This window comes from Phyllostomus hastatus, unplaced genomic scaffold, assembly GCF_019186645.2.
Source record: "Phyllostomus hastatus isolate PE091 unplaced genomic scaffold, TTU_PhHast_1.1 phas_contig_151, whole genome shotgun sequence".
In the NCBI taxonomy this organism is placed as follows: Eukaryota; Metazoa; Chordata; class Mammalia; order Chiroptera; family Phyllostomidae; genus Phyllostomus; species Phyllostomus hastatus.
The window spans coordinates 274,171-294,138 of NW_025333616.1; the positions used below are offsets into that span (position 1 = coordinate 274,171).

The 19,968-nt window shown below is 53.9% G+C and overlaps 2 protein-coding genes across 3 annotated transcripts; one reads left to right on the forward strand and one right to left on the reverse strand.

Moving 5' to 3' along the window:
• The first annotated feature begins 7,141 nt into the window (after positions 1-7,141).
• On the forward strand, positions 7,142-11,735 carry UBE2S (ubiquitin conjugating enzyme E2 S). The gene is made up of 4 exons (XM_045830327.1): positions 7,142-7,665; positions 8,252-8,399; positions 9,825-10,015; positions 11,271-11,735. Exons 1-4 carry the CDS (start codon positions 7,663-7,665, stop codon positions 11,598-11,600), a joined length of 672 nt encoding a protein of 223 aa, XP_045686283.1. The 5' UTR covers positions 7,142-7,662; the 3' UTR covers positions 11,601-11,735.
• A 5,330-nt stretch (positions 11,736-17,065) lies between these two features.
• Positions 17,066-19,508, reverse strand: RPL28 (ribosomal protein L28). 2 transcript variants are annotated; one of them, XM_045830394.1, is made up of 4 exons: positions 19,367-19,508; positions 18,927-19,015; positions 18,705-18,828; positions 17,066-17,324 (listed from the first exon to the last, which is right to left on the reverse strand). In XM_045830394.1, exons 1-4 carry the CDS (start codon positions 19,440-19,442, stop codon positions 17,116-17,118), a joined length of 498 nt encoding a protein of 165 aa, XP_045686350.1. In that variant the 5' UTR covers positions 19,443-19,508; the 3' UTR covers positions 17,066-17,115. The 2 variants fall into 2 exon arrangements, with proteins under 2 accessions (XP_045686350.1, XP_045686351.1); XM_045830395.1 differs by lacking the exon at positions 19,367-19,508 and adding an exon at positions 19,114-19,343.
• Positions 19,509-19,968: the final 460 nt, after the last annotated feature.

Sequence of the window (19,968 nt, forward strand, 5' to 3'; positions counted from 1 at the left end):
GGATAGCTGTTCTAGTTAATGACCTGCCACAGCACATGCAGACAGGCTGACAAATGTGAAGGCCACTGAGGGGAAGGGGACCTGCTAACACCTACAGGTGGTGGACTCAGAAATAAAGGGGCATGCCCAGCCTCCCCGGGAAGAGAGGAAAGGCAAGTGACCGAGGAGGCCCTTTGTCCACACCCTGCACGGATTTTGAGGACTGCTAATAAGATTCAGGCTCACTCCTGCATCGGGAACGACACTGCTGCTTCCTCTGCCTGAAAGATCTCCTCCAGATTCCCACAAGACTTGCTCCCGGGCCTCCTTTACATCTTGATTCACATGCCTCCTCCTTGATGGAAGTCCATCCTGACCACCCACCTACAATCCACTCCCCCTGCGTCCCCAGACCTCCCGATCCTGCTCCAATTTTTTAAAGATTTTATTCATTTATTTTTAGAAAGAGGAAGAGAAACATTGACCAGCTGCCTCTCGCAGGCCCCCAACCCAGGACCTGGCCTACAACCTAGGCATGTACTCTGATGGGGAATTTAACCAGTGACCTTTAGGTTTGTGGGATGACGCCCAAACCACTAAGCCACATGTCAGGGCTTATTTCATTCTTAGAGAGAGGGTAAGGGAGGGGAAAAGATAAAGAGAAACACCCCGTGTGTCAGAGAAACATGGATCAGTTGCCTCAAACTGGGAGCCTGGCCCACAACCCAGGCTCGTGCCCTGACTGGAAATCGAACCAGCAACCTTTCTGTTCGCAGGCCGGCACTCAATCCACTGAGCCACATCAGCCAGGACAGTAATTAGCATCTTTTGAAGCTCTCCACTTCTCTCAGCTACTCACCAGAATGTTCCCAGGGTCACACTGGCAGGCCTGTGTCATGGACAACCCTGGAAGGTCATGCAAATAAGCAGAACTCCGCCAAGGGCCACTTGGCATAACCGCAAACACGTGCTCTCTGATCCTGGGATTCCACTTCTAGAAATTTCTCCTGCAGAAAACGTTCTGCGCCCAGAGATAAACGTTCACGGATGCTCAGTGTAGCTTCTGGCCACAGAGAGGACTGGCGGAAACACCCATCAGTCAGAGAATGCTAGAAAGCCCGGGGTGTTCCTATAGAGGAAAAATGCTCAGCCACCCCTCTGCATGGATGGGCAAGGGAGGGCGTGTGGGGACATGGACTAATGAGTCTGTATGACCATACCAGATGTGCGTGTGACAGGCGAAGGGGACGAGAGCTCCAGCTCAAGCTTTCACTTCTGGCTCTTCAGTAACAGTGGGACTTTCCCTCCAAGCATGTGTTTCTTTGTAATTTAACACAGATGAGCAGAGACAGGAAGATTAATTTCTAAAGCTGGAATTCCAACCAGTGAGATAACTGAGTTTTCATTGTACAAAAGTAAGTTTCTGAGTCACCAATACTCAGCCAAAGGGCACCCATTCCCTCCCCACCTCACCCCACCCCTGCTCATCCTAGTCTCCCCAACTGACTCAGAAGGCCCACCGCTTGGCCACCACCCGCACAGTTCTCAGATCTGCCCCCTTCTCTCTGACCACCACGGCCACCACCCCAGCCCAAGCCACAACCAACTCCCCACTGGATTTTTTGCTTCCGCCTTGGGCCTCCAATTAAGTCTCTACCCAGCAGCCCAGAGCTGGAGTCTCATTGTGAATACTGAATTTAATGCACATCTCCAGGTCAGAATTCCTCGCTGGCTGCCTGGGGCTCTACCAAGCTCTTCCCTTTGGCCTTTAGGCCTTCAGAGCCTGGCCCTCCGTGCCCACTTCTCCTAGCTCAGAACATTCTTCCCTCACATCTCTCTCTTTCCCTAATTTTCTGTCTTCCTTTCAGTCACTCCCATCATTGCATTTTAACAAATTCTAAGAAGAAAAAAAAAAAAAAAGAACAGCCCTGGCTGGTGTGGCTGGATTGAAAGCAGGCCTGAGAACTAAAGGGTCACCAGTTTAATTCCCAGTCAGGGCACATGCCTGAGTTGCAGGCCAGGTCCCCAGTAGGGGGTGTGTGAGAGGCAACTATACATTGATGTCTCTCCCTTGCTCTCTCCCTTCCCCTCTGTCTAAAAATAAATATAAAAATCTTTAAAAAGGTCTATATTGTATTTATATATTAAAAAACAGGTTTACTGAGATATAACTCACATACCATATATACAACTCACCTATTTAAAAGCGTGCAATTCAGTGCTTTTCAGTATATTCATATAGCTGAGCAACCATCACCACAATCAATTTCAGGATATGTTCATAATCCCCTCAAAACATGTATCCATTAACTGTCAGCTCCCGATCCCCCATTTCCCCAGCCTGAGGCCATCACTAATCATTCCTTCTGTATGGATTTGACTGTCCTGGACATCTCACAGAAATGGTATCATACCGTATACGGTCCTTTGTGACTGGCTTCTTTCACCGAGCAGCACATTTCTGAGGCTCATCGCACCGTTGCGGGTGTCAGTGCTTCATTCCTTCTGCTGGCTGTGCAGTATTCCACTGTGTGGATGTGCTGCAGTCGGTTTATCCACTCGCCAGCTGATGAACACTGTGGCTGTTTTTCCACCCTTTGGGTGTTATGAATAGTGCTGCTATAATCGATCATCTGTTTGCGACTTTTTGTGTGGACATGCTTTCTTGTTTCTCTGGGATGCATCGCTAGCAGCAGAATTGCTGAACCACGTGGTAACTCTGACCATTTGAAGAACGTCCAGACTCTTTTCCAAGCCAGCTGTGTGTGAGGGTTCCAGTTTTTCCACATCCTCCCAACTCTCATTATATGACTTTTTTTTCCTTAAATATTTTATTTGTTTCTAGAGATGGGAAGGAGGGAGAAAGAGAGGAAAAGAAACATCAGTTGACTGCCTCTCACATGCCTCCAACCAGGGACCTGGCCCATAATCCAAGCATGTGCCCTGACCAGGAATCGAACTGGTGACTTCTTGGTTCACAGGCCGGGGCTCAGTCCACTGAACCACACCACCGAGGGCTGGCTCATTATGTGACTTTTTGATCATGGCCCTGCTGGTGGTGTGTAGTAGGATATTACCATGGTTCTGATATGCATTTCCCTGATGGCTGATAAAGCTAAGCATCTTGTCATGGGCCTACTGGCCACTACTGTATCTTTTTCTTTTTCAATGTTTATTGCTTTTAGAGAGAAAGGGAAGGAAGAAGAAGAAGGGGAGAGAGAGACAGAAATATCAACATGAGAGAAAAACATCGACTGGTTGCCTCCCATACGTGCCCCGACCAGGAACTGAACCTACCACATAGGCATGTGCCCTGACTGGGAATTGAACCCCCAGCCTTTCAGTTTGCAGGACAAGGGTCCAACCAAGAGCCACACTGGCCAGGGCTGGTGTATATTCTTTAACTGCCACCTCTCCTTAGGGTGGCTGCAACAGCCTCCTCCCTGGCCTCCCTGACTCTGTTCTCTCTGCCCTTCATTCTCTTCTCCACGCAGCCGTTGGAGGGACCTGGGAAAACTGAGTCAGACCACAGCACTCCTCTGCCCAAAGCCCTGCAGTGACCCCCTGTTCCCTTAGAGAAAAGGCCAGAGTCCTAACCATGGCCTTAAAGGCCCTGCATGACGCCCCCTCCCCAACCCTGACCACAGACATCCCTCTGATGTCATCTCCCCGGACCCTCCCTGTTGCTCTCTCTGCTCCAGCCATTCTGGCCTCCTTGCAGCTCCTCAGATGTGCGAGGCCTAGGTTCCAGCTGCTCCCCCTGCCCAAATGCTCTTCCTCAGAGAAGCACATGGCTCACCCACTCTTTTCCCTCAAACCTGGGTTCCACTGACACCCGCACTCAGCTTAAAATTCACCAGGGCATCATCGCACAACCTGGCACCCCAAGTGTCTCCCCTGCTCTCCTTTTTTCTTTAACCACAGCATGCATTCCCTCCTGATAGACCATCTATTTTACTTATTATATTTCATTTCTGTGTCTGTCTTCCCCACCACAGCACGCCTGACAAGAGCAAAGATCCTTGCTGACATATCCCCCATGCCCAGAACGGTGCCCGGCACATAGTAGGTGCTCCCTAAATACTCGTTGACTCAAAGAACACCTTTGATCTCTCAGGCACGCTGGAAGGGGCTGAGGACACGATCCCTGCTCTCCTGGGGCGGACCTGCTCAGGGAGATGGAGGGAGACAGAAACAGTTAAACGAGTCATTACAAATTCTGATGGACCACGAAAATCAAAGAAGGTGAAGTGAACCGAGAGCACTGAGCAGTGGAGGAGTGGAGGACACTACTCTAAAGAGTGACATTTTAAGGTGCACCTACACTATAAGGAAGATGGAAGAGGGGGAAGAGAGCTCTCTAGGCACAGGGGACGCAAGTCTGAGTGTCCTCAGGTGACACAGAGCCTGGCTGATACTGGGGACAGACACAAGAAGGCTGAAGAGCCTCAAGGAGAGTTTGCGGATGGATCTCACTGAAGTCTGGGATTAATTCAGTGATGTATAGGGGAAGCTCGTGAAAGGTTGTTAGCAGGCTTGGGGCACACTGGGATTTCAGGGTTGGTAAAGGACAGCCTCCTTAAGGTCCAACCCCCACCACGGCCTGTTTCTGTAAACAAAGCCTGAATGGACAGCTGCCCCCTTCTGCCTGCATACTGTCACCGGCAGCAGAGCTGAGTAGACTGGGAGAGACCAAACGCCCAGAAAATCAAAACATTTACTGAGCCCTGGCCAGTGTGGCTCATTTGGTTGGAGCATCATCCCTTAAATGATGGGTTGTGGGTTTGATTCCTGGTCAGGGCTCATACCTAGGTTGTGGGTTCAACCTCTGGTCAGGGCATGTACAGGAGGCAACCAATCGATGTTTCTCTCCCTCCCTCTCTCGCTAAAAACAAGGAAAAAATGCCCTCCGGTAAGGATTAAAAACAAAAACAAAAAATCTTTACTAAAGAGGTTTGCTGACCCCAATTTTCAACTGTTCAGGGTGGAGGTGCTCCCTCTCCCTCACACCATGTCCAGCCTAACACCAATTCCTATTGACTTCAAGCAACCCCATTGTCTCTCCCATTCCCGGGGGCACCGACCTGTTGAAGCCACCGGCATCCCCAGCTGGGCAGCTGTAATCCTCTCCTCATTGGCTTCTCTGTTCCTGCCTGCAAGTCCGACAGATTCACACCATCGAAACCTCCATGGCTGCCCGGTACTTGGAAGAAAAGAACATACCGCTGACCACAACCCAGGTATGTGATACAACCCTGACCTCTCTGACCCCTCTGACCTCAGTGCCCTCCACCTGCCCAGCTCACTCGGGCCCAGCCTTGCTGGCTTTGTGGGGTTGCTCCCAAACCACCAAGCGTGATCCCTTCTCTGGGCCTTTGCATCTGCTGTTCCCTCTTCTCAAAATGCTTTTCCCATTGATCTACCTGTAGCCCAGGTGGCCAGCCCTTCCTCAGAGAGGCTTTTCCTGACCAGACAAGGTCAAGCAGCAGCAACTCCCAATCCTTCAGTTCTACTGTCCTTCCTTGTTTTGTTTTGTTTTTCTTTAGAGAGAGGAAGAGAGAGAGACATCCATCAGTTGCCTCTCCAATGTGCCTGCATGGGGACTGAACCTGCAATCCAGGCACATGCCCTGACCAGAATCAAACTGGTGACCTTTCACTTTGCAGGATGATGCCCAACCAACTGAGCTGTACTGGTCAGAGCCTTCGTCTTTACCACTGACCCACACTATGGTCTACACTTACTTACTTACTGCCTGGTTCCCTGACCTACACAGAAGGTCCAGGAGCAGGAGGGGTTTGTCCTTGTGACTCTCTGCCATATCCCCATAGCGTCCCACATGGTAGGTGCTCAAAAAATAAGTTGATTGAATGAACCTGGCGGCCAGAGAGGGAATCATAAAGTAGCCCCAACAGGGTGTGTGACAAGTCAAGCACGCAAATGAGAACAGACCTGGCACATGGCAAGTGTGTGGCACACACCAGCCATCGTCATCATCATCATCGGTTGGTTGAGGGATTTGTGAGATGGAGCTCAGTTTGACCGGCCCCTCTGCCTTGTCCTGCCCGGGGTAGGGGTGGGGTGGGCCAGTCGCCTTGACGGGCGATCTTCCTTCAGTGTCCTTGGGTGTTAACCGGGCCCAGAACAGCCCGTGCCCAGCAGAATAAGACTGAAGGCCAGGCCTCCGCAGCTCTAGTTATCACGACGACTGTTACTCTATAGCTGATTTGGAGCCGTCCTGCCTCCCTGTCCAGGGCTGGCAGCGAAAGGTTTCTTCAGGACAATGGCCATGCTGGACCCGACTTGGCAGAACTGAGAGGCCAGGGACCAGCACCGTGGCCGCCCTGCTCGGGTGCGCCGGTGAGGCCGCTTTGGCCTCCGCATCTCAGGCCACTACAGTCCGGTTTGTACCCGAGGCCTGGAGGAGCTCCCCTGTCCCGGCAACTGGGCGTCCACTTCGCAGCCCGGGAAGGTGAGTCCCAGCGGAGGCCCTGAGACTGAAGGCCGTGGGCCCGTCCCAGGAGGGACTGTGCCCTGATAGTGCCTGGGGAACCTTCCTCCTCCTTTCTTGGGCATCACGAAGGATTCCCAGTGCCCATTTCCCACGTGGGGAAACTGAGGCCCAGCGTTGTGACAGAGGCTGGGCCAGCATCAAGGGTCACACATCGCAGGGGCAGGCAGTCAGGCCTGCAGAGCTGCACTAACTGGTCTCAGAACCTCCATAACGCCGGACACAGGTCACAGGTCATTCCTCACACAAAATGGCGCCTCAAGGAAAAATGTAGATCGATTCCCAGCGCCCACCCTAACCCCCACCCCGGGCTGAGAAGGAGGTGCGGACGGCCCGCGAACAACTCATTTGCATATACAAAAAAAATACCAATTTCGTTGGCTGCAAGCAGTTTAGTACACACTAGGCGGGGCCCCCATTGGTCTCTCCCCATTCCTTTCTGCGCCCTAGCACCGCCTTTTTCTGCAAGGATTGGACCGTACGAGTCTCGTGACGCCATCCCACGATTGCGCATTCCTATTGGTCGGAGTGCCATCCATCATCCCTTTAACCTTTCTTAGTCCCGCCTGCCCTCGCTCCGCCCGTACACTCCGGCCGACCGTTAGTCGCGTGCGCGATCTCTTGGGTTTAAGGGCGTGCGCGCGTACGCCGGGCCGTGGCGGCGTCTCATTCAAACGGGCCAATCAGCAGTCGCATCGCCTCTCGCGTTCTTTTCCTCTCTACTACCTCTTTTCAGCTTCTCTATATTCCGGGATTCCCATTCCAACCCCTGCGTGCCTCTGTTGGCAGGCCCGCCGCGCGCCTCCTCTCCAACTTCTCCCACTTTCGCCCAAAGATTACGAAAAAGGAGCGAGCGCGTCGAACATCGAGGACCGTGCGCGCTGACGTCACGAGTCGAGGCGCGGCGCTTCGGGGCCGCGAGGGGGCGTCGCCTGCGGGCGGGTATAAAAGGGTCACGGTGCGCGCGCGGCCGGCTCAGTGCGGCCGGCACCGGGGTTGAGCGTACCTGTGGACGCTGTGCGCAGTGGGCGTCGGAGGCGGCGGGGAGCGGAGCGGAGCCGCTGGGGCCTAGCCAGGGCCGAAGCGGCAGTAGTTGGGCCCCCCGCCCCGGCCGGCGGCTCAGAGAACGCAAGAAGGGGGCCGGGGGGACCCGCCCCCGGCCGACCGCAGTCATGGTGAGCGCCGAGGCCAGGCCCGGGAGGGGCGGTGGGAGGCCCTTGGAAGAGTAGGCGGGGTCTCGGGAGCTTGTCTCAACGGTCTGGGGGGTTGGAGGGCCCGCCTGGGGGTCCTGGGCTAGGAATGGGCCCACAGGCCTTCCTGTAGGCGGAGCAGGGGCATAGGCGGCCGGCAGGTTCCTTGGAGGAGGAGGCCCGACTGAGCTCTGGGGCGAATGGGGAGAGGGGAGAGGGGCTGTCCCGGCTTTGTGTCCTGCCCGGGTGTTTTCCAAGATTAGGTGGGGAATGGGACGAGGGTGTACCTCAGCATACCCAGAATCATTGGCGGCCCATTCGGGGCTACGAGCAGGCTTTGGGGGCTCCTGGGGAGGGTGAAGCCATCCGCAAGCCCCGTCGGAGAATCGCCATCATTTTTGGCGGGCTCTCAGCCTCGGACGGCGTTCTGCAGCATTCTGGATGGGGTTCTGCAAACCCCAGAGTGGTTGACAGCGCGGGACAATCAGGGTCAACACCAGAGCAACCACAGCTTCCTGCAGAGCGACTCAGCTCTGCCAGCCACTCACCCCCTCCTTTCATCTGTGCCCAGAACTCCAACGTGGAGAACCTGCCCCCCCACATCATCCGCCTGGTGTACAAAGAGGTGACTACGCTGACCACGGACCCGCCTGATGGCATCAAGGTTTTTCCCAATGAAGAGGACCTCACCGACCTGCAGGTCACCATCGAGGGCCCTGGTGAGTGTGAGAATGGAACACTGAGGGGCACATGCACCTCCTAAATTCCTCATCTTTAAGACAAGAGTAGGAAGGTCGTATTATATACTAGATTTTGCCAACTTCAGGGAACACAACGGTAGACAGGACCCACATGCCTCTTACTCTCCAGGTGTTCAGTGTGCAGGGCAGGACCCCACAAATGACAGAAAGTTGTGGACTTTTCTGTAAGTGTAGGGAGACAGTGCTGGTCACTCTGGGAGCATTTAATGGGAACCTTACCTGGGGTTGGGGTGAAGCTGTCGGACACAGGTTCTCTCCGACCTGAAGGGTGGGCAGGAGTTCAGCGGGAATGGGATCAGGGTGCCAGGCGGTGCAAGCAGCATCAGCAGTCTGGATGGCGGGCCTGGCTGGCGACCACAGACTCTGTCCTGCTGTCTGGGTCAGGGACACACACTGGGGGAGGTAACAGTAGTAAGCCCATGACTGCAGTGGTGGTTTCATTGTGCAGTGACTTGACACATTGTCTCAGGTGCACTGTGTGTTTCTGTCACTAGCTGAACTTGTACAGAGTAAGCCAAGATGTTGCAAGTGTGTGGTGACAGATCCAGTCGTGAGTCTGGACAGTAGGGAGGAGACAGGGTGGACTTGCTCAGGTGGTGGCAGTGAAGATAATTAACTGCTGCATGGAGGGGGGAGCTTCGTAGGAACAGAATCCACGAAGCTTTCAGGAAGTAGGTCTCACGGTTTGTAAACCTCTGTAGGGAGTTTGGAAAGGAAGCTGTTGGTAGGTTTAAAGCAGTGTGATGGTCCCTGCAGAACTCACTTTGACTTGAGTGGCGGCAGGGGGGTGGGGGATGATAGGAGCTGGAGGCCAGGCAACTGCTGCTGGCAGCAGGTGAGTGGCGCAGTGTTTTGGCTGGGCTGGGAGGGAGGGACGAGGAGTGGGCCTGAAGGTTAGCTGCCTGGGCTGCTGGCGGGTCAGCTGTCAGCGCTGGGACATGAGGAGTGGCCATGGGTCTCGAAAAACCTGTAGCTTTCCAACCAAGAACCATTAACTGAGAGGGGCAAGACCGTGGAATTGACAGGGCTGTCCCGTTGCCGTTTGCTACAAGGCTTCCAGGAGGGCAAGTGGGTGCGAGTGTCTGTGCCTCTTGGAAATGAATGCTGCTGGGGCCTTGGGAGAGAAGAGGCCCTCATGGGTGAAAAGCAGGACTCAGTGGTGATAGAAGGAGGGCCACAGTGAGGGAGCTAACTCTGAGGGAGTGGCCGCAGGTGCCTGCAGGCCCTGGGAACCCAGCCCTGTTCTGCTCTCTGGAAGTCTGGATCAGAGGAGGCGGCAGGGCCCTTGCCTCCAAGCCAGAGCCTGGAGACAGGCCTTTAGGGCTTTGCCGGGCGCCTGGGTGTCCTCTGCCTCCTGACCTGGTTCCCTCCCTGCACTTGCAGAGGGGACCCCGTACGCCGGAGGCCTGTTCCGCATGAAACTCCTGCTGGGGAAGGACTTTCCTGCCTCCCCGCCCAAGGGCTACTTCCTGACCAAGATCTTCCACCCGAATGTGGGCGCCAACGGCGAGATCTGCGTCAATGTGCTCAAGAGGGACTGGACGGCTGAGCTGGGCATCCGGCATGTGCTGTTGGTGAGCTCCGGGGTGGCCGGGGCCTGGACACCCCAATGATGTCTGAACACTGCTTTTTTAAAAATCAACTCTGAGATAGTTGGGGGCTCTGATGTGAAAAGCAGGTGTCCAGCTTTTCAGGAAAATTCTGGAAGACTTGGCAGTGCCGGATGGGACCCATTCCGCCAAGTTCAGTTGTACAGGTTGTTCAGTGCCCGGGGCGGGCACCTTGGCTGTGGGACAGGTGGTGAATGAGCACACTGAGACGTTTCATTCTGCTCTGAAGTACACACTTGGCTGGCTTCTCGGCAGTCACAGTTTGTGCAGCCCTCACCCTGTAATTCCAGACCGTTCCCATGGCCATTATTTCTCAGCCAGGTGTGACACAGCCCCACCCTGGGCATTTTAATTGCTGAGTCTAGTGGGGGACAGCAGCAGTCCTGCAGGGCAGGGTGGTCTCCACGGACAAGGAGTAGCCCTGCCAGTCAGGCTGAGATGGAGGCCACCTAGAGCATTTAGGTCTCCTCTGTCTTCTCCCTCACAGTATGAGAAATTTCCTTTGAAACTGAATTTTTAATGAGCCTCTGGAGCAGGTGGTTGGGAAGACAGGGAATTGGGGTCTCCTGTGGGGCATGGAGGGAGGAGGCTTGAGTTCCAAGGTAAACAGATCTCCAGCCCTTTCCCTCCTGTCCCTAGAGTATCAGTGGTGGCTGCCAGGGGACACCCACACTGGAGACAAGCTCACAGAGTGTCCTGATGATCCTCAGGGCCATGGTGCTCCGCTTGTATCAGGCGTGGCTGCGAGGGAGCCACAAGGAGGGCCTGTGCTGGGGGGCGGGAGTTGTGCAGTGGTGGCAGTTAGGGTTGATCTGGTCCCTGATCACCTTCAGTGATGTCTGTTGGGCCAGGGTGCTGCCACCATTCACAAGCCAGGTCATGTCACCTGCTCGAGGCCAGGCATGGTCCAGGGTGTTGAGGGTTCCCTTTAAGGGTAGAGGTGGAGGCAGGGCCACTTTACATCCTGGTGCCTTTCTCGGGTGTGGTCCTGCCCAGCCAGAGGCTGTGGCTCTGCTCTTGGGATTCCTGGTAAAGCTGTGGGCAGCTCTGGGTTTGTGCATCTTTCTGTGGTTTTGTAAAAGGAGCTTGGAGTCCAGCAGGTCCAGGTGAGAGTCCTCCGCTGTTCCCCTTGTCTCCTGAGTGACCTTGGGGAAGTCCCTTCCCTTGATCACTGGTCTTGTGGGGCTCCACCCAGCTGATCTGGGGTTCTCTCCCACAGACCATCAAGTGCCTGCTGATCCACCCCAACCCCGAGTCCGCCCTCAATGAGGAGGCGGGCCGCCTGCTCTTGGAGAACTACGAGGAATATGCGGCCCGCGCCCGCCTGCTCACAGAGATCCACGGGGGCGCTGGCGGACCCAGCAGTGGGAGGCCCGAGGCTAGCCGATCCCTGGCAAGCGCAGCCTCGGCCTCCTCCACCGACCCCCTGGCCCCGGGGGGTCCTGGAGGGGCTGAGGGGCCCATGGCCAAGAAGCATGCAGGCGAGCGTGACAAGAAGCTGGCGGCCAAGAAGAAGACGGACAAGAAGCGGGCTCTGCGGCGGCTGTAGTGGGTGCTTCCCTCCCCACACCTGCCCGACCCTCAACTCTGTCTCTAAGTTATTTAAGTTATGGCTGGGGTGGGGGAGGGCATGGGCACGGGGACCTGGATTTGTTTTTCTAAATAAAGTTGGAAAAGCAAGCAACTGTTGTGCCTCTCAGTGCCCCATGTCCACCTCTGCTGGTGGTGAGCTCAGAGCACTTGGCACATAGCCCACCGCAGTGGGTCCCTCCGCCCAGCTGGCCTCCTAATTGAGCTCTGGGACCACCTCTGTGTATGGTCTCAGATTTCCCATTCAAAAGGGGGTAAGGGGAGGGGCCTGCCTCACCAGGTGACAGGTGCAAGGTGCTTTGTTCTCCCATCCCTAAAGAGGCATGTCCACCTGTCCTTGACTGGAGCGAAGTTCTGTCCCCTCACAACACCAGACCCAGCCCTGGCTTTCAGATCTGTCTGGGTAACAGCATGTTCCCGAGTGTGACAAATCACCGAGCCAGGCCTGGTACAACTGACACCCTCCCGCTTTCCATGGTCAGGAGCCCTGGTGTGGTGAGCTGGCTACTTGGCTGAGTTTCACATTGAAGTGGAGGTATCTGCCTGCCACGTTACTTTTTATCATGTCCTAGGTCATGGTGGAATGCACATCTGGGGGCTGTCCTCAACTCCTAGAAACTGTCACGGTTCTTGCCCCATTGGGGCAGAAGCCCCAAATGTCCACCTTCAGGGCCCAGTCCTTTGAAGGGCTCAGCTGATGAGATGTGCTCTTGATTATCCAAGTGATGATGTGATTGCAGGAACAACACACACCAACCAACATTTTCATAGGTTCTGCCCCAACTCCAGGGGAGGGTGTGGGAACTGGGGCAACAGGCAGGTTAGTTTTTTTTCCACAGAGCAGGACACAGAGGACAAGATAAGGCTGGCTGGCCTTGCCTCAGTTTCTCCCCCCATTACTGACAGCATTGCCCTGCGCTGGGTCCCCAGGATATAGTGTCAAAAAGGACCATGAAATGAAAAGAGGAAACAGGATCTACCTAAAGACTTACATGTGAATTTTTACAGTTCTTACCTTTGTCTAACAGGCAAAAATCAGAAAGGACCCAAATGTTCACCAGGTGAATGAGGGAAGGAATTGGGAATTCAACAAAATACCAATACACAAAACAACCTGGATGAGTCTCAAAAATATGTGCTGAATAAAGCCTTATATAGAAGTGTGCAAAATGTTTGATCCTCTTTGCATGAAGTTCTGGAACAGGCCAAACCAAGCACTTCACAGCTGAACGCACATCACTGGCAGTCTGGCCTCAGGGAGGACAAGATGAGGAGGGGCACGGGGCAGTTTTTGAATGATGAGCACATTCCAGGCCTTGCTTCTTATGGTCACGTGGGTACACAAATTTGTCAAAACCGAACTATACTTAAAAGAGTTGTATTTTACTTTGTGTAAAGTATATTTCAAGTCAAATTCTTTTAATCAAGAACTGTTTCTAAAGTAGAGTGAAAGGCAAATCAGTGGGATAAAATACTTGCAAGTCATATAATTGAAAAGGACTAATCCAAATACATGTTTAGGAAAAAACGGCACCCCTGACTGGTGTGGCTCAGTGGACTTGAGTGCCAGTCTGGGAACAAAAGGGTCGCTGGTTCGATTCCCAGTCAGGGCACATGCCTGGGTTGCAGGCTGGGTCCCCAGATGGGGACACTCGAGAGGCAACCACACATGGGTGTGTTTCTCCCTCTCTTTCTCCCTCCCTTCCCCTCTCTAAAAATCAATAAATAAAATCTTAAAAAAGAAAAAAAAAGTATAGGAAAGGGAGAGGCCAAAGAACTTACATGCAGGACTCGGACATAAACTAAAGTGGGGTGGGGGGGGCAGGGGGGTTGCTGGAGGGAAGGGGAAGAAAAAAATTTGGGATAGCTGTAACAGCATAATCAATAAAATAAAAAAAAATAAAAAACGCCAGCCCTGGCTGGGGTGGCTCAGTGGATTGAGTACTAGCCTGCAAACCAAAGGGTCATTAGTTTGATTACCAGTCAAGGTGCATGCCTGGGTTGCAGGCCAGGTGCCCAGTATGGGGAATGTGAGGGGCCACCACACGTTGTTGTTTCTCTCCCTCTCTTTCTTCCTTCCCCTACTCTAAAAATAAATAAATCTTAAAAAAAAACCACACACACACACTACCAATCAGTAAGAAAAAGCACAAAAGTGGGCAAAAGCACTTGTAATCCAAACGACTACCAAACATATGAAAAGGTACTCACCCTCGTTAGCTACTGGGAAAATGCAACATCAGCCAAAGGTAATAGATACCACTACACTCTTCTGAAATGCAACAGTTCTAAAGTCTGACAATACTAAGTGTTGACGCAGGTGGAAAGCTACAAACAGACTCTCATTCACTCCTGGTGGGGGCATGAAATGTTTGTGGTCCAGCTGCAAAAGCACACACACCTTATTACTCAGCACCCTTGCACATCACACAACAGGCTTTAAACAACACTTGCCCTAACTGTGAACAAGTATAAACATACATATACAGTCGAGAAATAATACAACACAAAAATAATGAGCTCCTCACCACTAGCAATGAAAATCACAAAGTCATGACCCGCCCAACAAGTCACAGAAGAGACTGACAATGTGCCTTCACACCCGATTCCAAAGCAGGCGAAAAAGGAGAGGTGCCGCTAAACACATCTGTGGGTGGTAAAACTTGAAAAGCAAGGTGTCCACAAAGCTTGGGATTCTGGGCCCCTCCAGCCAGCAAGCAGCCCAGGAAAGCTTCTGAGAGGCTGTCATCTTCTGCTGCTTTACCTGGGTGATGCTTACCTGAGTGCTTGCTTTACAGTTATGTTTTTAAGTGTGTAAATATGGTTTGTGCACTGTTCTGTATTCCACTATATTTCAGGATTTTAAAAACGTGAAGTTCATTATGTACTGATATGGACCCATCTCCAGAACGTGTCATGGGGGAAAAGCCACAAGCAAACAGTGTAACGATAAGCTGTTTCTGTTCACTTTTTTAAAATTTTGTTTAAAATAGGATGTGCATGTCTTTGATTGCTTATGTATTTCATGCCTCCAGGACATCACATTAGAACCTACAAATATGTCTCAGGGAAGGAGGGCCAGGAATACCTTATGAATGATACCCACTCCAAAAACAAAGATTTTTTAAGTTTAAAGATAAAAAAAGTTTCTATAAAGGAACAGCTCTCAGTCCTTTCTTCCTACACCTAGTTCTCTTAATTGGGACAATGTCCCCATGTGCTAGTGTACTTTTCTGAGGAAACTCGAGCAAATATAAGTCTCTATTCTCTAACTCACTGACTGGCAGGGTCCTCTCTCTCTATACAGCTCATCACAGCTGCTTTTTCTACTTAACAGCTGGTCTGGAAGTCTGTTCCTCCAGCGATACAGCCCTCCTCCGTATCCCAGACACCAGTAATCCTGCACGCAGACTGACCATGCGGAAACGTGTAACCTTTGCCAGTACCAACACCCTGGATGTCTGGATGAAAGGAGGTGATGGGAGGTGGGCCTTATCAGCACTGCCAGGGGTCTGTTACTTCAAGGTATTGGAACTGCAGGAGGCTTTTGAGCAAGGGTGGAGGCCCAGGCGAGACCAAGGGTTTGGCCAACAGTGACAAGGGTCACGTCCATGAACCCCGGGAAGGCTGGAGAGGTTGGAGGTGTTTGTCAGGAGCTTTGCATTTGAGTGTAGAGGGAACCCCTGGAGGCAGGGCTCTGACCCCTGGCCCCAGCAGGGGTCCTTCCAGAGATCCTTTGCCCTTGACCACAAAGCTATAAAGTGGACAAAGGGAGCAGGGTTCTCATGTCTGCACAGGGTTCCCAAGAGGGCAGGGACGGGGTCCTCTCGATGTTAGATCCTTGGCACAGGGGCTGGCACACAGTAGGTATGAAGGAAACATGTCAAGACCTGTAATGTCGGTGACCTCCCCTCCATGAGCCTGTTTCTACATCCATGAAGCAGGGATGCTTCGTGGGCTGTCTGCAGTGCTTGGATGAGCAATGGCCACTCCACATGTGCACATATACATTATGTACACACACACACACACACACCAGGCATGGATGGAACACACAAGGTCCAGCTTCTCACAGCGCTTCAGTTCTCCAGTATTTAATTACTGAGCACTCACTACGTGCAGGCTGTTCTCAGCCTGTGTGTTCATTAACCCGCTGAATTTTGACAAGAGACACAGAAAGGTCTAGTTACTTGCCCAAGGCCACACAGCTAATGGCCCCAGTGGTTAACTACCTGTTACCACAGGTTATGATGAACAAAAGGCTCAAGATACACAGGCAATGAGTCAAGAATGGAGACCTGAGACAGCTGTGACACCCTGAACAAGAGGCAGCCTCCAGAAACGGGAATGTGAGAGGCCACAGGGCAAAGTAGAGCTTGGAGGAGCTGTGGGGCTAGAGAGGCAGGGCCAAGCCCCACAGGGCAGGGCCACAGGCAGTGGGGTGGCAGGCCCCCAGGGCCTTCTGCTCGAGCACACAGAGCAGTAAGAAGCCTGTGGCTGGATGGAAGGAGTGCTCACACTCCCAGTGCAGGAGGCACAAGTAGGCGGGCCAGGCCTTCAGACAAAACAGCCTGTTTGAGGACGTGGCAGGTGGTTGGCGGGAAGCCTGGGGCTGCCACCTCCCTGCTGGGTGGCTTCTGTCAGACAGGTGGAGGTTCAGAACCAGCAGCCTTGGCACAACGGGGCCTCTGCAGTCCCAGCACTTTCCTCACTTCACCCCCACGGGGCTCCGGGAGGGACTTGTTACCTGCTCCAGGACTGCAGCAGGAAGGGCCACCCTGTGCCCTTCCGACTGGAAGAGGGCCACTTCTCTCCTGAGGGACAGCAAGCCCTCTCCCCAAGTCCGTACCGTGAGTGCCTAGAGGCAGGGTCCACAGACTATAAAGACCTGGATGGTGAACACTTCCACCTGGCTGGAACAGAGGCTCAGATGGGCGGATCCAGCCCACATTCAACGTGCTGACCTCAGTCTGGAGTCCCAACCCTTGGGAAATTCAGACTCCACATGTTCATGGATGAAAACCCTGTCATTTAAGGTCTTGAAGCCACCTGGTTCCAGCAGGGTGAAATTCTCAGGATTCCAGAGGACTTCGCTGGTTCCATTTGCACTTTCTAATGTCTCACCAAAGTTGTCTCTGAAGCGCTGAACGCAGGAATTTCCACCAGCCCCTCCCCTCAGCAGGGGGGCTGAACCAAGCCCTGCACTGGGGCTGGGCCCCTCCACCTGCACCTGGTCCCTCCAGTCCCAGCACACTGACCTGTTTGGTACCAGTGAGTGTGGGTACCCTCTGGGAACAAGCTAACAGTTCTAGCGACACGGCCTGGGATGGGGACACACACACACACACACACACACACACACACACACATACACACACACACACGGCCGAAGGGTCAGGGTCACTCAAGGCCTAGGAGAGGCAGTTGAAGAAAGCTGGCTGATACCTTTATTGATCTGGGGGGGAAGGGGGTGCTCAGGAGCTCTTGGTGGGGCGGGCCCGCTTCCTCTTCACCATCACAGGCTTCTGGCTGCGCAGGATGGCGCTGGCCCTGCGGATGGCGGCCATGCGCAAGTCTGGGCGGTACTTGTTCTTGCGGATCATGTGCCGGATGCTGCTCAGGGTGGCCCGGGCGTTCTTGTTGATGGTGGTCCGCACATAGGAGGTGGCCGGCTTTCGTTGGCCTGGTGAGGGAGAAGGGGGCCCGCCCCAGGGGTCATTTGGATATCCTCTGTCTTTGATGCACCTTCCAGGTGTGAGGGGACACTGCACCCTGAGAACCTGAGTCTTGGGTGGGCAGGTAGCCCTGTTTCCACACATGAATTACGGGACACTTGCAGTGACCACCCAGGCCAGGCCATTGGCACTGTACAGGCATCTCCTCGTCGCTGTGTCCCAAACAGCACTCATCATCATCTCACTATACAGAGATGAGAGCAGACCCAACGAATGAGAACTTCTGTCCAAAGTCTCACATGCACAGAGCTGTCATAGGCCACCTGACTCCAGGCAGAGGGAGGTGAGGCAGGCACCAACCAGACAGCGATCACTCCCAGCACTGTAGCTGCCCCCGCCAGACCCCTGGTACACACTGTGAACAGGGTCTGAAACACCAAGCTGGAGGCCTGGCCCCAACACTGGGGTGACGGGGAACCACGGAGGAGCAGGGGTGAGGAGAAGCCTTGGTGCACAGGTGGAGTCTGGACTCCACTGCCCCGAATTCTGCCAAAGACCCCTCCCCACACCTAGGCTATCGCTGAGTCACTGACCCAGAGCAGGGCCCATGTTAACACCTCACATCAGTCTGGTTCCTGACAGCCTGGGAAAGGCCATTCCACCATCCAGGAGGAGAAAGTTTTCAGAACCCTACACACCCTGAGGAGGAAGGGTCACTCCTTCTGGCAAGCAGGAGGCACTGGGATCTGGAGCAGGCGGGCCATGCAAGATGCTGGGCCTGACCCTATCAGAAGCTGCTCCCAATCAGGGACCTGAAGAAAAACTCACTTCTCTTAAAAACCGCAGCGAAGTGAAGTGATGGAGGTATAACCCATGTGACTCAGAAAAGCCCCTGAACTCCCTGACCTCCAGTCAGGCACTAAAATGGCCCTGTCCGTGCCTAAGGGTGCAGTTCACGGGGGTAGGTGCTCTGCTTGAGCACACACAGCAAAATGTGGGTCAAACTGCTGCTTCTGACCCAGCCTGTCACTTCCTTCAAATAGGAGGAAGGGAGAGCATCATCTATTTTGCCTAAATTTTCCCCAAGAGCAGCAAGGTGGAGACATCCACCTCTACCTGGGGTGTTTGAAAGGTTTAATCTGAAATCATCAGATTATGTAACCCTATAGTTCAATGCAAAACACCATTCCCCAGAACATACAGTTCAGTTCTTACTAAAAAGACTGAGCCATGTGATGGATGATGGAGTGGCTAAGGCAAGTCAGCTTCCCAGAGGAACACCCTGACCCTAGTATCCTCGACTGAGAGGCAGAATTACTCCTGTTCCCATCAATGAAAAACCACAGTTCCCTGTCCCCCAAAGGGGCCATGCCAGGGAAAACGCTCACCAGATCTCCGCTTCATGACGACCACCACACCTTTGCCATCGGCTGCTGGCTCCACGCCCACCGTCTTGCGGTGAATCAGCCCGTTGTAGCGAAAGGAGTTGCGGGCTTTAAGATTATTGGGTTCCTGAAAGAGAAGATGCACAGGGATCGTGAAGAGGGGGAGGATGCGCCGACCGCGAAAGTGCCCCCCCACGCGGACCCACGCGTCTAAGCCCCACTTACGGTGCTGTACGTCTGCTTGTTCCTCTTGATCAGGAAACTAGAGCAGTTCCGGATGACCATCCATTGCAGGTGGGCAGACATGGCTGGAGCTGCGGGGAAAGAGGACCAGAGAGATGTCAAAGGGAGCCACAGGCCGACGCCGACCCCCGGGACCCCACTAGGGCAGAGAGAAGGTGTGAGTAGGAACCTGGCGAATGCGGGCAACGTGAGGGCAGACAACACCAAGGAACTTGCCAGGCGGGGCTAGGCGACCTAAGAAGGCGGCGGGGCTGAACTGCGGGGAAGAACGTGAGAATCTACAGCGCCCTCGGGCGGCGGGGCTGGGGGTCAGCCAAGGAAGCGAGGGACACGAGGGACGCAATGAGAAAGCCCGAGAGGGAAAAAGCAGGACTGCGGGCAAAGGACCCGGCCACGCGGACGGGCGGAAGGCCTCCCCTCACCTCCTCTCGCAGCAACAGCCGGAGACGGAAAGAGGCACGTAAGGGGCGGGGCGACGCCTTTAATACCGATACGCATTTCCGCTTCCTCTCTGGGCTGCCGAGCGTCGTCTCCAGATTCCCGCCTCCGGGGCGGCTCGGAGACCTTCGGCTATTTCCGCCATGCCGCCTCACTCCGCTCGGAACCCTTCGGATCTCTTCGGCTAGAGACCCCGGGGCGTGTTTTCTGACAAGAGCGAGTCCTGGCCCTGCGAGTATTTCGCAGCTGGGTTTCCGAATGGGTAGAGCTCGAGAGACCCCCTCAGTCCCTTTTCTCAGCGGCTTCTCCCTAAAATTGCCCACCCAGTGCTTTGCACAGGATGGGCGCTCAATACACATTTGTTTTAGAATTTGTTGTCTATGAATGGCCAGGTGACAGCGTGAACTATTTAAGCCTAGCCCTGGAGTCTCGGTATTTCCGGTCTTCCTCGTCAGCCCTCGACTATTGCCGTGGAAGGCTCGCTCGGGTATCTTCGGAACTCTCCGGAAACGCTCTTCGGAGAAGGGAGCCACCTTTCTTTATTGGCCCATGCCCGGTTCGGACCAGTTCGGCAACACTCGGTCCC